Genomic DNA, 13,759 nt, shown 5'->3' with positions numbered 1-13,759 from the left:
AGGTGACGGGTTAGGTTTAGGGTTAGGTTTAGGTATGGGGTAGAGTTAGGATCCCATAACCTCATCTACCGACGTTTAAGGGGGCCCTAAAAAGGCGAATATTGACGTATGGTCAAAAGACGTCCCAAAACGTCAGTTATATGACATCTTGGGGTGAGACCGGGTTGGTCTGACCTGCAGACTGATATGAAGAGTGGCAAATGGCATGCATGCTTGAAAGCCCAGACTCAGACAATGAACACCCATTTGAGATTACTTGAGTATAAATGGTTGAGTAGACAATATATCACTCCAGTTAAGTTACATCCCTTTAACCCGAATATTCCTGATATGTGCTACAAATGTAAACAAGAAAAGGGAACTTTATTCCACTGTATGTGGGAATGCACTAAAGTTAATTGCTTTTGGGTTAAAATACTTAATATTATAAGCCAAATCATTAGCAAAGCAATTCCTCTTGATCCAAAGCTGTGTATATTGCATGTTTCTCCTCTGAATTTTAAAATCACCAAACATGAAAGATTATTGTTAATTCTTTGTTTGTTAGAAGTTAAACGTGTAATAGCATTGGAAAAAAGAAGAAAGTCCCGGCGTGTCTCAATGGATAAAGGGGATGACCTCACATCTTGCCTTAGAAAATATTACCTACTTTTTGAAAAACAAGCCAGATACCTTTTGGTCCATTTGGACAGTGTTTTATAACTTTTTAGAGACTATAGATGGTGACTCCTTCATGGAATTGATGGACATTAAAGGATTAGTTCACTTTTGAAAAAACTTTTGCTGATAATTTACTCACCCCCATGTCATCCAAGATGTCCATGTCTTTCTTTCCTCAGTCGAAAAGAAATTTAGGTTTTTGATGAAAACATTCCAGGATTTTTCTCCATATAATGGACTTCAATGGGAACCGGATGGTTCAAGTATCAAAAGACGGTTAATAACTGTTTCAGATGCAGCTTCAAATGTCTTTAAACGACACCAGACGATGAATAAGGGTCTTATCATGCAAAACGATCGGTTATTTCAAAACTTATTCCAAAAATGTAACTTTTATAAGGACAAATGCTAGCCTTGCTATATTCTCTGAGGCGCGTTTGTAACGTCACGTAATACGTAATTACGTTCAAAAGGTCACGGGGGACGTAACTATGGAAAAATATGGTTCAAAAAAATCAAACAATGTACTGTACATATTGTACCTAACCAATCTCAAAAGAAAAAACACATTTTTATCTCTAGAGATATCTTAACATAACTTTGTCTTTCTTATCTCATGAACTGCAGGCTATAGATTTTAGATTGATACATTATTACTTCTGATGATGGCAGATGTGTGAAATGTTGAAAAGGATAAATGTACCAATGGAAACATAGGGATGTTCATTTTAATGTTCATTTTTGTAATGCTGATCATATTTCCGGTATCAATGCACATCAGGTGTGCACATGAGGCGGAGGAAGGATAAAATAGCACTAGGGACTAGGAGATACAGTAAATAACATTGTATCTCAGATAGTCTAAGTGTCTATCTCCTCCACCTCTTAGTCTATTACTGAAATCAGGACGGTGCACAGATTTGAACAAATGCTTCTGCACAAACCTCAGGCTGCAGTATAATTTATGCACAATGCAACCTACCAGCCATGTTCCTTGGAGATACAAAGAGCAGTAGATATAAAGAAATGTATTTCATGACATTGCAACATAGAAAGCGAATCTACTACAAGGTCATTCAGAGCTGAGTAAGGCTTACAAACAATAGTAGTTTGGCTTGTACTGTATGTTTTAGTAGAAACCTCATAAACAGAGATCAGCAAAATCCTTCTTTTGGGGCGCCCACCAAACTAATAAGCACAACAAAACAATAAAGAACAACAGTAGCCTACAGTAATAATTAACTTCACACATGTGGATGAGTATGAAACTTTAGACAATTGCAATATCTCTCTGTGTGTGTGTGTGTGTGTGTGTGTGTGTGTGTATAAATAGATTCATTATTTTGATATTGCTTGCATTTGAACAAACATTTTAACAGTTGATTAGTTTATTTTTGACAAAACATACGATATTTAACATATGACCAGGAACTGTCTGACAAAAGGTTGTTTAATGTCTATTTTATAGTAAAAACTTTATAATCTATCAAAGCTAGTCAATGAAACATTGTCTTTTTTTCGTCTGTAACAGTGCGCATCTGTGCGTTCCAGGGGCGGCTCGCCCATAGAGGGCGCTGGGGCGCCGCCCTCCCTCCGACCTGTCTGTCTGTTTTTTTAATATATATTATAATTTATCATTTTGAAAAATAATCTGTGTTAATTATATGCTAATAATGGTTTTACTTTGAAAAGTGTTTTGAACTCACCAGAATGATATTTGCATTCACTTTCGTTACTTTTATCATGTTGGTGTAGTATAGCCAATAGGCTGTCTTCTCAGGGCGCCAGTTCGCTCAGCCCCACAGTGCTGGAATTTAAGCCAATGGTTCCCCGGTTGCTATGCAAAAAAGTTTATATTTCGCCAATCAGCGCCGGCAAATTTTATGGTTTGGGGGCGCTGAAAATATCGCCCACAGTATCAGATTAAGGGAGTGCACCGTGCACGCGCACCACGGGACATTTTTTTTTACCTCAGATGAGAGAAGAATGGCAGCGCCAGTGACGTCGAGTGGAAATAATGTAAATTTAGTCGTGGGAATTGACCTGTCTGTCTCTGTCACTCACTCACTCACTCACTCACTCACTCACACACACATAAACACTGTTTCACACACATTTGATATTAAAATAGTTATAGACCATTTCACAAGATGTAAACAACACTGGCCCAGAAGCACTTCCTGTTTCAGTTTTTTAACACTACATAAAAGCTGGGATAAAATACAACCAACAGAACATTTAAAACTGAATCAAAAAGTTAAACAAACATCTTTAAGATGTTTTCTTTACATGTGAAATAAAGAAAACAGTTACAAACTGAAACAGGAAGTGCTTCTGGACCAGTGTTGTTTACATCTTGTGAAATGGTCTATAGGAATATTAATACCTGTGTGTTTGCTTTGTTTTTTGATGTTTTTAAGTTCTGAGCTAGATTACTGTGTTTAATACTAGTTAAAATCAACTTTCTTCTCATACTTGGGTGTTACAATCAAGAACGTTGTCCCACCCTCTCTTTCAGAGCCTTTTCTCTCTCTCTTTCTCTAGTATCAACACATTGTTATCCATTATCCAATTGTCAATTTGTCAAAAATATGTAGTCTACAGCTGGGGATTGATTAAACTAGATTGTTGTATTACCTATTTTTTGTTTTTTTTGTTTTTTTGTATTACCTATATTATAATGTATCAATATTATGCGTTTGCACTTTTTCTGTCAGCACACAGAGCATAATAAACATGCAACTTGTTCATTATCATTAACTGTCAAACTGTTATTATTATTATTGTATTATTTGACCAAATTGGTATTGACTGGTTTAAGTTATTTTATTGGTATAGGTAAGGGCATGGCCTAAGGCCTAAAATGCACCAGAATGCAGGAAATCACATCTAGGCCTACTAAATTCAAAATTTTACAGATTTTTTTTTACAGATACTATATTCTATATCGCGATTAGAAGAGATCTCAGTAGGCTATAGCAATATAGTTTGGATGTATTCATGTAAAACAATGTAGGAGCGAGAGTGAATGAATGGCACAGATGTTGTAGTAACATCGCACGCGCGTCTGTGCCATTCATTCATTTACACACAGACACGCAATTCATATTTAAACAGATGTTGTGCAGTTTACAGACACTATTCAATAACGCGATTAGAAAAAAACACTTAAGAATAAAAACTTACTTCATCAGCTGAATCCGTTGCTCCTCGAAATTAAACTACCAGCACTTCTGAGGTATAATTTTCCAGGATTATTATGATAGTATTATTCCTCACACAGCAAGACAAGGTAAAGTACAAGATTCTTATTAACTGGATGTTTTATCCATATTTGCGTTTGAATAGCGCACGCTCTCCGTGGGTGTGGTCACATTAACAGGTAATATCGGGTAATATGCTATAATTAGCTGAAAGGAAAAAGACTCTCTGTTCATACAGATTACATAAACTGAGAATATTTTTTTATATATAAATGACTTAATTTAAGAGAATTTCCCCTCCTAAGAGAAATCGCTCGTCTCTGTAAGGCTATTGACTGAGTTACAGTTCATTTTCGTACGCTTTCAGAATGAACTTTACTCATAGAGAGACGGCAAAACGCGCATCATGTTTATTTTTCTTATTTGACAAAAAACACAGCACTTTGTTTATTGTGAGTTTACACAAAAAATAGACACTTAACAGGATCAAATGATGTATAACACTTACGTAGCCTATATGTATGTCAATATCAGCAGAGTATTTTCAGTCTCTTTTGCACTTATAACGAAAAACAGTGAGCTGGTATTGTCGGCGATACCACCGACCCCAGAGGGTTAAGCTGAAATCCTCATACAACCAATCCCACATGTATTTCCAATAAGAATCAAGAAGAATGAGTTTTAGAGTCCATCCATCCTGTTAACCGTTCTACCATAAATAATCAAGCTATGATTAATAAAGTGCTGCATATTCCCAGAAATACTTCCATAAATCACAACACTTGAATAAGTGTTTACTTAACTTAAAGAACTCAAAAGGCACGCTGTTATGAATGATCCAGATGCCGTATACCGTAAAGTGAAAAGGAAGTGTATTGCTCTATTAAACTTCCTGCATGTGGATCTGGACTGTACCTCACAGTCTAGCACAATATATGGGCCTGGTATAACACTTGCTTTTGTCCTGCTTATTCAACAGGAAGTAATCTGTTGACTTGTTTATGAATGAACTATGTGTTCCTTCCTCTATTGCTCTCAAGCATAGGGACACAGTAAAGATGTGGGAATTATAACAAAATATGTATATTTATATTGCATCATAAGCTTGCAATAAAACATTGTATTTTCCTTAAATAACGATATTTATTATTTGTATTATTGCATATGTTTCTTTTGCAACACAAACAAAAGTAATATTTATCTAGAATATTTTAAATGATCTCTTACTGTAACAGCATATCAATAAACAGTATGTGATATTTGTACAAGGAAGACAGTTTGTTCAATTAAATCTGGCAAATATTGAAAATATATTAACCCTTTGATACATATAAACAATAGATATATATATATATTTTATACTTAGACTGAAGATCTTCAAGAACACTGTTGAATATAGATACATAGATAGATAGATTTGTTTCATAAAGAAAAATAAAACACGTTTAAAAGTTGGCAGATGAAATATACAAACAGCATAAATTCAGCATCTCTGTAAAATCTTTTAACAACTAGATTAACATAATATTTATACATTTGGTTCCACTTTGTAAACTAATCTGATTAGTAAGAATTGCATTTACAAAGGGTGAATGTATGCTACCCAAGAAGCAAGACCTTCCTAAGAATCAAGAAGAATGAGTACCATTACCTCAAGAAATGACATAATACTGTAGCATTGTGTCATGTGTCACTGTTATCTAGGACTTTAAACATCAAATTTTAAAAAAGCATCAACATGTCTATATCTGTGCTATACATCTGTTTTTAGATAAGGGATTTATTAAGTTTTGAACAAATCACAAATGCAATGCGTAGTATCTTGCATTTTTTATTTGCTTAACAGTTTCCGTAGAAGTATATTAAATGTCATGAAATGTTAAGCTGATCACATTTTTGTATTCAGCCTAGCTCACAACATTCAGGGAAAAGCAGAGAATGGCTAAAATTACACCTGCTGTGATAATATTTCTGCCCCAATAATCTGTTCACTCATACTGTCTAAGTGGGTTTTGTGTTTTGTGCTGTACATTCAGATGCGTCATGTGTTACAATTTAGTTGAATGAGACATCACTGCGATATTATCAACACAGAACCATTGTGAGCAAATTAAAGGGACACCATGCAGTTTTTTTTTCTTACCTGAACAGCTTTGGAGTTATTGAAATGGTTATATGACTTCTTTCGGGTTGAATGGCTGCCGGCCTCAGCTTCAGGAAGTATCGCGTGATATCAACCCTCTAAGACCGACGGGAGCGCCAGCACTCCGGTTTGCGTGTGTCTGTTTAAAAATCTATATAAACTGAAACCAAATGGCTAGCTCAATCATTCTTTTTGCATACAAAACCAGAGATATAACATGTTCAGATCAAGCCTCCAACATGCTCATGTTGCGTTGTTTTCACCGTCTAATGAGTCTGTACAAATTGTGTAATATGTGTTTACAAAAAAAAAAAACCACAAAAATGCATTGCACGTCCTTGCACACGTTCTGTAGATCTGCGATTGATAGTTATGTCTTCCAATGGCTCATTGATGTACCACGTTTCAGTGCACTATGCCCCAGCGTGCGTCGCATGTTGTGACGTCAAAAGCTGCGTCATTTGACCATGCGTTTGACTCCCATTTGACTCCCATCTGCTATATGTTCCTTCTTATCATTATTGTTTTTTTTTTTACCATTGCTTCATTCTATCATTTCTTTCTCGTTTATACACTCACAAATACAAGCACATTCACACACAGACACACACGTGTGCATGCACGCAACTTTATTTCTAAACGAAAGTACACGGACGCGGAGGTTTTGGAAATACTAATTGCGATGACGCTGAACTCTCCCATCTGCTCATCGGCTTTATTTATTTATTTTATATTTATATTATTATTATTAAAGGAGAACTCCGGCGCAAAATGAACCTTTGGTCTAATTACACATTGTTACCTAGTCAACCGTTATCAGAGATTTGTTTTCATGATTGCCGAATGTAAATAGTTTTATTTCTAAAAACAGTTTAGCCAATAACGCTAGTATAACGCTAGAATATGGGGCATAGAGTATGACAAATAAAAATCGCTTGTTATTACCACTAACAAGGCTCAAAATAGCCCCATGCTAACACGGTAGCATAATAAGGGTCCCTACATTCAAAACAAAGCATTGAAAACTTTGTCAGTCTCCATACAGGTTAATAAGAAGATATTTTATACATACAGTCAACTTCGCGAATACAGGAAGAAGCCATCTTTGAAAAATAGTCTCCATCAGTCGATCTACGAACGCCGATCCAAGTGCGCTGGTGAGATGTGAATAAGGTGATAAGGTGAGCATGAACAGTAGGCTACGTGTACATATTGAAAAGAAGAAAATAATTCGCGTTTGTGTTTCTTCTGGGAACAACGGACCATATGAGATTCTGCACAGTTCAGCGCACTTGGATCGGCGTTCGTAGATCGACTGGTAGAGACTATTTTTCAAAGATGGCTTCTTCCTGTTTTCGCGAAGTTGACTGTGTGTCTAAAATATCTTCTTATTAAACTGTATGGACACTGACAAATTTATCAATGCTTCGGTTTGAATGTAGGGACCCTTATTATGCTACTGTGTTAGCAATGGGCTATTTTGAGCCTTGTTAGTGGTAATAACAAGCGATTTTTATTTGTCATTACTCTATGCCCCATATACTAGCGTTATATAAGCGTTATAGGCTAAACTGTTTTTAGAGATAAAACTATTTACATTCGGCAATCATGAAAACAAATCTCAGATAACGGTTGACTAGGTAACAATGTGTAATTAGACCAAAGGTTAATTTTGCGCTGTAGTTCTCCTTTAATTGTTCTGTCAGGGTCTATTTATTTTATATTTTAACCAATTCAATGTTCAATCAATATTCAAAAGCAAAATGTTATCTGTTTGACCACAAATGTGACCACAAATATTTTACATGGCATTTTACCCCCCCCCCCTTTTTTTTTTGAATGAGTGTAAAAATGAGTGTATCTTAAAAACTACTTTATGTAAACAGTTCAAATCAATTCTGTATAGCTTAAAATTGTTTCATGCACGTTTTTCACATTGACAAGTTTGAGGTTGACATTTATCCATTTTTTGTATTGAAATTTTTTAATTGTTTTTCTTTTTGTTTAATGCACTTTTGAGATATTTATCTAGTTACTATTGATTTATTACAAACATAGCCTTCAAATTGGAAGAGTAAGGATTATTTTAAAGTTTAGCATATGAAAATGCTCAAAAGAATGACAGCACAGCATGTAAAAATAGAAAGATATACTCTGGTGGAATTGTTCTATGGCAGGTCATAAAGTGTTAAATAAGAAAATCTGAAATGTGTTGTTTTTGAAATCAACTGACCACAGTGCTCGTTGCCGCTGTGATCAGTGGCGCTGATACAGTGTTCAGTTGTGACGCGCAGTCTTCACACGGACGCACGCTTCAATCCGTTGCGGAGAGACTCTATATTTGTTATGGTGGAATCACAAAGCCTAATGCATAAAAAAGTGTCCCTGCTTGATATGCAACCACTAATAAACAATTGGTTTTGATGAGGAAAAAAATATATATAATACTTAGTGTGGATTAGAACCCAGAACCTCTGACACGCTTGGCAAAAGTTCTGCCACTGGACCATTAAAGTACATGGGAATAACTGTCGGATCTATATATTTAATGACGTGAAAATTCTCACCACTAACAACATATATTAGATGCCGATCTGAAATATATTAGATATCATTAGATCTCACTGAAATATATTAGATCCCCCATATATTAGATCTCATTAAACGATTGTACTATTGTATACTAAGTAACATGTCAAGCTCTGCATGAGTGGTATTTGTGATACATGTTTGACAAAAACAGAATTTCTGCATAGTGTCCCTTTAAGACAGTTACCAACTATTAAACTGTGGTCAAGTAGTGATGCCCAGAAAGGAACCGAAATTCTCATCAAAATTCCGGACCCACATATCTAAAAAACTGAAAGTGCTCATTTGAAATAAGCTTTTGTCTGGAAAAACTATCAATTCTGTTAATAATACTTTTCAAGTGATTTACTTCCATTTTACTCTTCTGCTTTAGCCAAAGGTGGTGTCTTATGGCATTTTCTGTGCATCAATACCATCTAGTAGTGCATACTATTTCTAAAGCAAATGGGAAATAGTCACTGTTATCATATATAATATTACTGTTAAATGAAATTCTTGAGGCAGAGGAACAGGGAATGGTCAATATTTTACGCAACAACATGAGAAAATGACCAATTTTGGTCATAACTATAATATGTACTAATAATGTTTAGTTATTAATATTATCTGCAATAACCACCTCTGATTACGTGGTAAGACACTCTGAATATCAAAAGTGGACTCTTATATAGCAACTTACTATGTTTTGTATTTAATAAACTAAATATCTAGGAAAAATAGAGTGTATACAATAAATATCCCATATTTTGATATTTTCTCATTGTTTAGGTCCAGAGTCACAATTTTGGGGACAGAGAGAGTAAGGCTTTGGATTGGTCATGTGAGAACATTCAATTTGAGGAAAAAAAATAAGTAGGAATTCTTTATCTCTTAAATTGCATACATCATTACAAGCCTTTTCCTGAGAAAGGACTTGTGGACATCTTTTAGTCATAATTTAAAATAACTAAAATATCACAACTGTAACTATTCATGGGATAGGGAAATAAGGACCTTTGTCTATGTCAGGTAAATGACGATTACATATTTCAGGGTAAAATATATTCCAATCATTGTTCTGAATAAAAAAAAAATAAAAAATAAAAAAAAGTGTTCACATCAACAACAATAATTAAAAGTTCAAACATACAAGTGGCATGTATGCTTTGTGACTCTTGTTACCAACAGAGCAGCAGCTTTGTAGATCCTGAAAAATGGTGCAGGAGTAGCATATTAAAGTGGCCTCACTAGAATAATCACAACCCAGGTGTCGGGCATTCAGCTTCAGGATGAGTTGCAAAGGTCACAGTTCATTTACAGCAGCATAGTCATGACCAGACCAGTCCAGTCTAGTTACTGGTTGAGTTCCACTGTCCCTCAGTACCAGAAGAAATAACCTCTGCTTCTTGCTCAATCTGAAAGTAAGAGGGAGAACAAAAGAGAAGATATTTTTAAAGATCCATTTGAAACAAAAATGTATAACCACAAGCAACAATAAGAATGAAAAACTGTTGAGAAAAACTGCACTTTAGTACAACCCCTGGCGTCAAATCATCTTAAATGTTATTCGGCATCCTTTTACAACTGAAGCCATTAAAAAATGGGTTAGAGAAATTAGAGCCAAAACACTATTAAACACCTGAATATACTCACAACAAAGATCTTTTTCTTTCTTCGCTCAGTACAAAATTCCTTTTGACACTTTTCTAAAATAAAACATGTGCTGCGCATACACAGAAAAAAAAAAGACTTCTTATATTTTATTTGGATGGCATATCATTATTAAATGTTCCTCCTTTTTATGACATTTTTTAGTCAGTTTTAGACAGTTCCAGACCAGCATGAGTGATTAGTCATGATGCACAGTCATATTTAAACCTCTCTCAGATAAGCGAGAGAAAGGGTATCATGTCAGGAGGGATGGAGCTAGTACTGTAGTCTTAACTGTCTACTGTCCACAGATGGACTAATCCTGATATAATTCCCTGATAATCTCATTGGAATTACAGTCACAGACCAAAGAAATGGAGGAAATCTCAGGGTCTTTCTTTGCTAGGTGTTATAATAGTTGAATAGTAAAATGATGGCAATGACTTCAGACTTATGATGAAATATGATTACAAATAACATTTGTGTAAGATCTAATATTTGTTTCTTGAAGAAGATTAGCCCATAATCCTTCAAACATAATGTGGATTTCTCAGGAGGACTGTCCTCTTCAGGACTGTTTAATACACTTGCTTCAAGATAATGTGAAGTGAGATCATATAGTCAAGGATAGAGACGTGGAATATGTTAAAACAATTTATGACTAAATTTCCAGATTGCCAAACTTGTTAAAAAGTCAATGAAATAAAGTCATAAACCACACTTGTAATTGAAAGTAAAGCTTAAAAGTTAATTTAATCCTGGGTAATTCACACAAATTCCAATATGTTTCAGGGTCAATGAGCAGCAAGGATTCAAAGCTACAACTGCCAAAAGGCTCAGGCTTGCATGCAAGTAGATGAACTGGATGGTGACCCTCCCTTTTTTATTCAGCTGATGAGATTTAGGGTTTGCGTGATGATGGGACCAACAACCATGTCTGCAGCCTATAATGCAGTCTGTAATGCTGAAAGCTCTAGGCAGCAGTGAGTGATGCTTGGAACCGGGAAATAGTCACGCAAATGCTGATTTAATGCACGCATGACATAGCATCTTTGCTAGCTTGCGCATCACTGGATAAAGATGTCACAGCACCTCTAACTGCAGAATAAGTGAGCAACTGATTCCTAAGAGTCTAAGCTGTGGATTTAATAATGGGTTAAAAAAAACTGCCACTGCGATGAGTTAAAAACTATGCCTGTAATCGTCAGAGGCCCAAAAACAAATGAGGCTCTGCAAAATCATCCTGGAAATGCTGTGACGTCTACATGAGGACATGGTTGTTGTGTGAACCTGCATGAATGACTGTCTATGTCTGAGTCATTGCTCCTTTCATCTGCCTCAAAACAAGCCGCTGAATGTCTAATCCCACACTCTCCCCTGGGAGGGAGTAATCTCCTCTTGCTCCTGACTAAATGTGGGTAACACTCACAGTGTTGACATAGCTATCTCAGGCGGGAACATCCCGGCCTAGTTTAGCCAGCTCTGCAGAGGTGGAGAATCTCAGAGAACTGCTTGGGTTAACAAAATCTCAGCGTGGTTAAAGTTAGAGCTCAGATTAGAGTTGCAAAGTCTAGAGAGCTGACATTAAGTACCCCCTAATAAAAAAAACAAAACAAAGAAATGTCTGGTCAAATATTCAGTTTAGACTCACACAACTATTCAATAGATTGAAAAAAAAAACCCTCTTCACAGACAGACAGCATTTAAACCACAAAAGAAGTGAACAGAAAGAGTAGGCATTCTAGCCTTCTTTATCATTCATCATAAATAAAAAAATAAATACTAGTAATTGACCGGTGTTTACGTTGTTGTGGTATTATTTAAGATGTAAAGTTGTAAATAATTAAGTAGTTTCTTCAAGTAGCTAGGCTAAATGTGGGAGGAGCAACAACATACAGTGAAATGGTAAGAAATTATTCTATAAACTGACACCAGGAATGTGAGGGAGAGAAAGACAGAGCTTCAAAGACAGAGCTCTAACTTCAAACGAGTAATGGAATAGTAACTAAATTCTCTGAAAATGCACACTCACTGTCCTTGTGCTAAGGCCATCCTTCAAAATATTGGTAACGCTTTAGATTACAGCCCGGAAAGTACTGCGTAATTAAAGCGATTTTACAGCGTAACCTTGGGTAATTATAGTGTACCTATAACGTACTTACAATACAAGTATAAGGGAACACAATATTTTAAGTTTGGGGAATAAAGGGGTAACAACCAGGAGAATTAAAAAAAAATATTTATACTCTTAAGTATTATAGAACTAAGGGGTACTTATTCTACTACTTATGTTATAACAATCTTACATTTGGGAGAAATTTAGCAAGAACATACCTTTTTGAAATAATGGTGAAACAGTACATACTGTATAGGCTTATTAAAAATTACAGGATACATATCTATGCGTTTATAAAGTCATCTTTTTAACAAAAGTGCACTGAAAACGAAAAGTATTGCAATTTTTGCTTAAATATATACTCTTGTTTCATGTAGTGGTGCTTTGTTACCCCCTTTTTTCATGTAGTTACAGGGTAAGTGTGACATTGCGGGCTGTAAATTAAAGTGGTGCTTGTTACCCTCTTGTTACATACTGGGAAAGTACAATAAAAATGCATACACAATCTTATATCACTGACTCAGAACCTTTAATAATAATAATAATAATAATTCATCACATTTATATAGCGCCTTTCTGGACACTCAAAGCGCTTCACATAGAGAGGGGAATCTCCTCAACCACCACTGTGCAGCATCCACCTGGATGATGCGACGGCAGCCATAGTGCGCCAGAACGCTCACCACACACCAGCTTACTGGTGGAGAGGAGACAGTGATGAAGCCAATTGGTATATATGGGGATGATTAGGAGGCCATGATGGACAGAGGCCACTGGGCAAATTTGGCCAGGATGCCGGGGTTACACCCCTACTCTTTCGAAAGACATCCTGGGATTTTTAATGACCACAGAGAGTCAGGACCTCGGTTTAACGTCTCATCCGAAGGACGGTGCTCTTTTGACAGTGTAGTATCCCCATTACTATACAGGGGTGTTAGGACCCACACAGACCACAGGGTGAGCACCCCTGCTGGCCTCACTAACACCTCTTCCAGCAGCGACCTGGCTTTCTCAGAAGGTCTCCCATCCAGGTACTAACCAGGCTCAGCCCTGCTTAGCTTCAGTGGGCAACCAGTCTTGGGCTACAGGGTGATATGGCTGCTGGCAAAGTCTTTATTTATTATACAAGCACCACTTGCCCTTTAACCACATGAAACCAGATATATTTCCCAGTGTATTTGTAATTTTTAAAAAGCCTATACAGTATGTATTGATACAAAATTGGTACAAAAAGGTACGCAGTGAATGTTCTTGCTAAATTGCTCCCAAATGTAAGACTGTTGTATCTTAATAGTAGAATAAGTACCCCTAAGTTCTATAATACTTAAAGTATAAATATTTTTTTAATTCTCCTGGTTGTTACCCCTTTATTCCCCAAACTTTATATATTGTTCCCTTATTTTGTACATGTAAGTACTA

At 36.0% G+C, this 13,759-nt stretch overlaps 1 protein-coding gene across 1 annotated transcript in view; it reads right to left on the bottom strand.

Annotated features, from left to right (window-relative positions):
• Positions 1–4,259: 4,259 nt before the first annotated feature.
• irs2a (insulin receptor substrate 2a) overlaps positions 4,260–13,759 on the bottom strand; it is a 30,388-nt gene continuing 20,888 nt past the window's right edge. The window contains exon 2 of the mRNA XM_039694834.2: positions 4,260–9,989. Coding sequence (XP_039550768.2) covers positions 9,985–9,989 — 5 coding nt within the window. The 3' untranslated portion in view covers positions 4,260–9,984. The remainder of the gene's footprint in view (positions 9,990–13,759) is intronic.

Source organism: Pimephales promelas, chromosome 6 (genome assembly GCF_988280905.1).
Source record: "Pimephales promelas chromosome 6, fPimPro1.hap1.1, whole genome shotgun sequence".
Classification (NCBI taxonomy): domain Eukaryota; kingdom Metazoa; phylum Chordata; class Actinopteri; order Cypriniformes; family Leuciscidae; genus Pimephales; species Pimephales promelas.
Note: the sequence above shows the minus strand (reverse complement) of the source record. Positions and strands in the feature narration are given on the sequence as shown.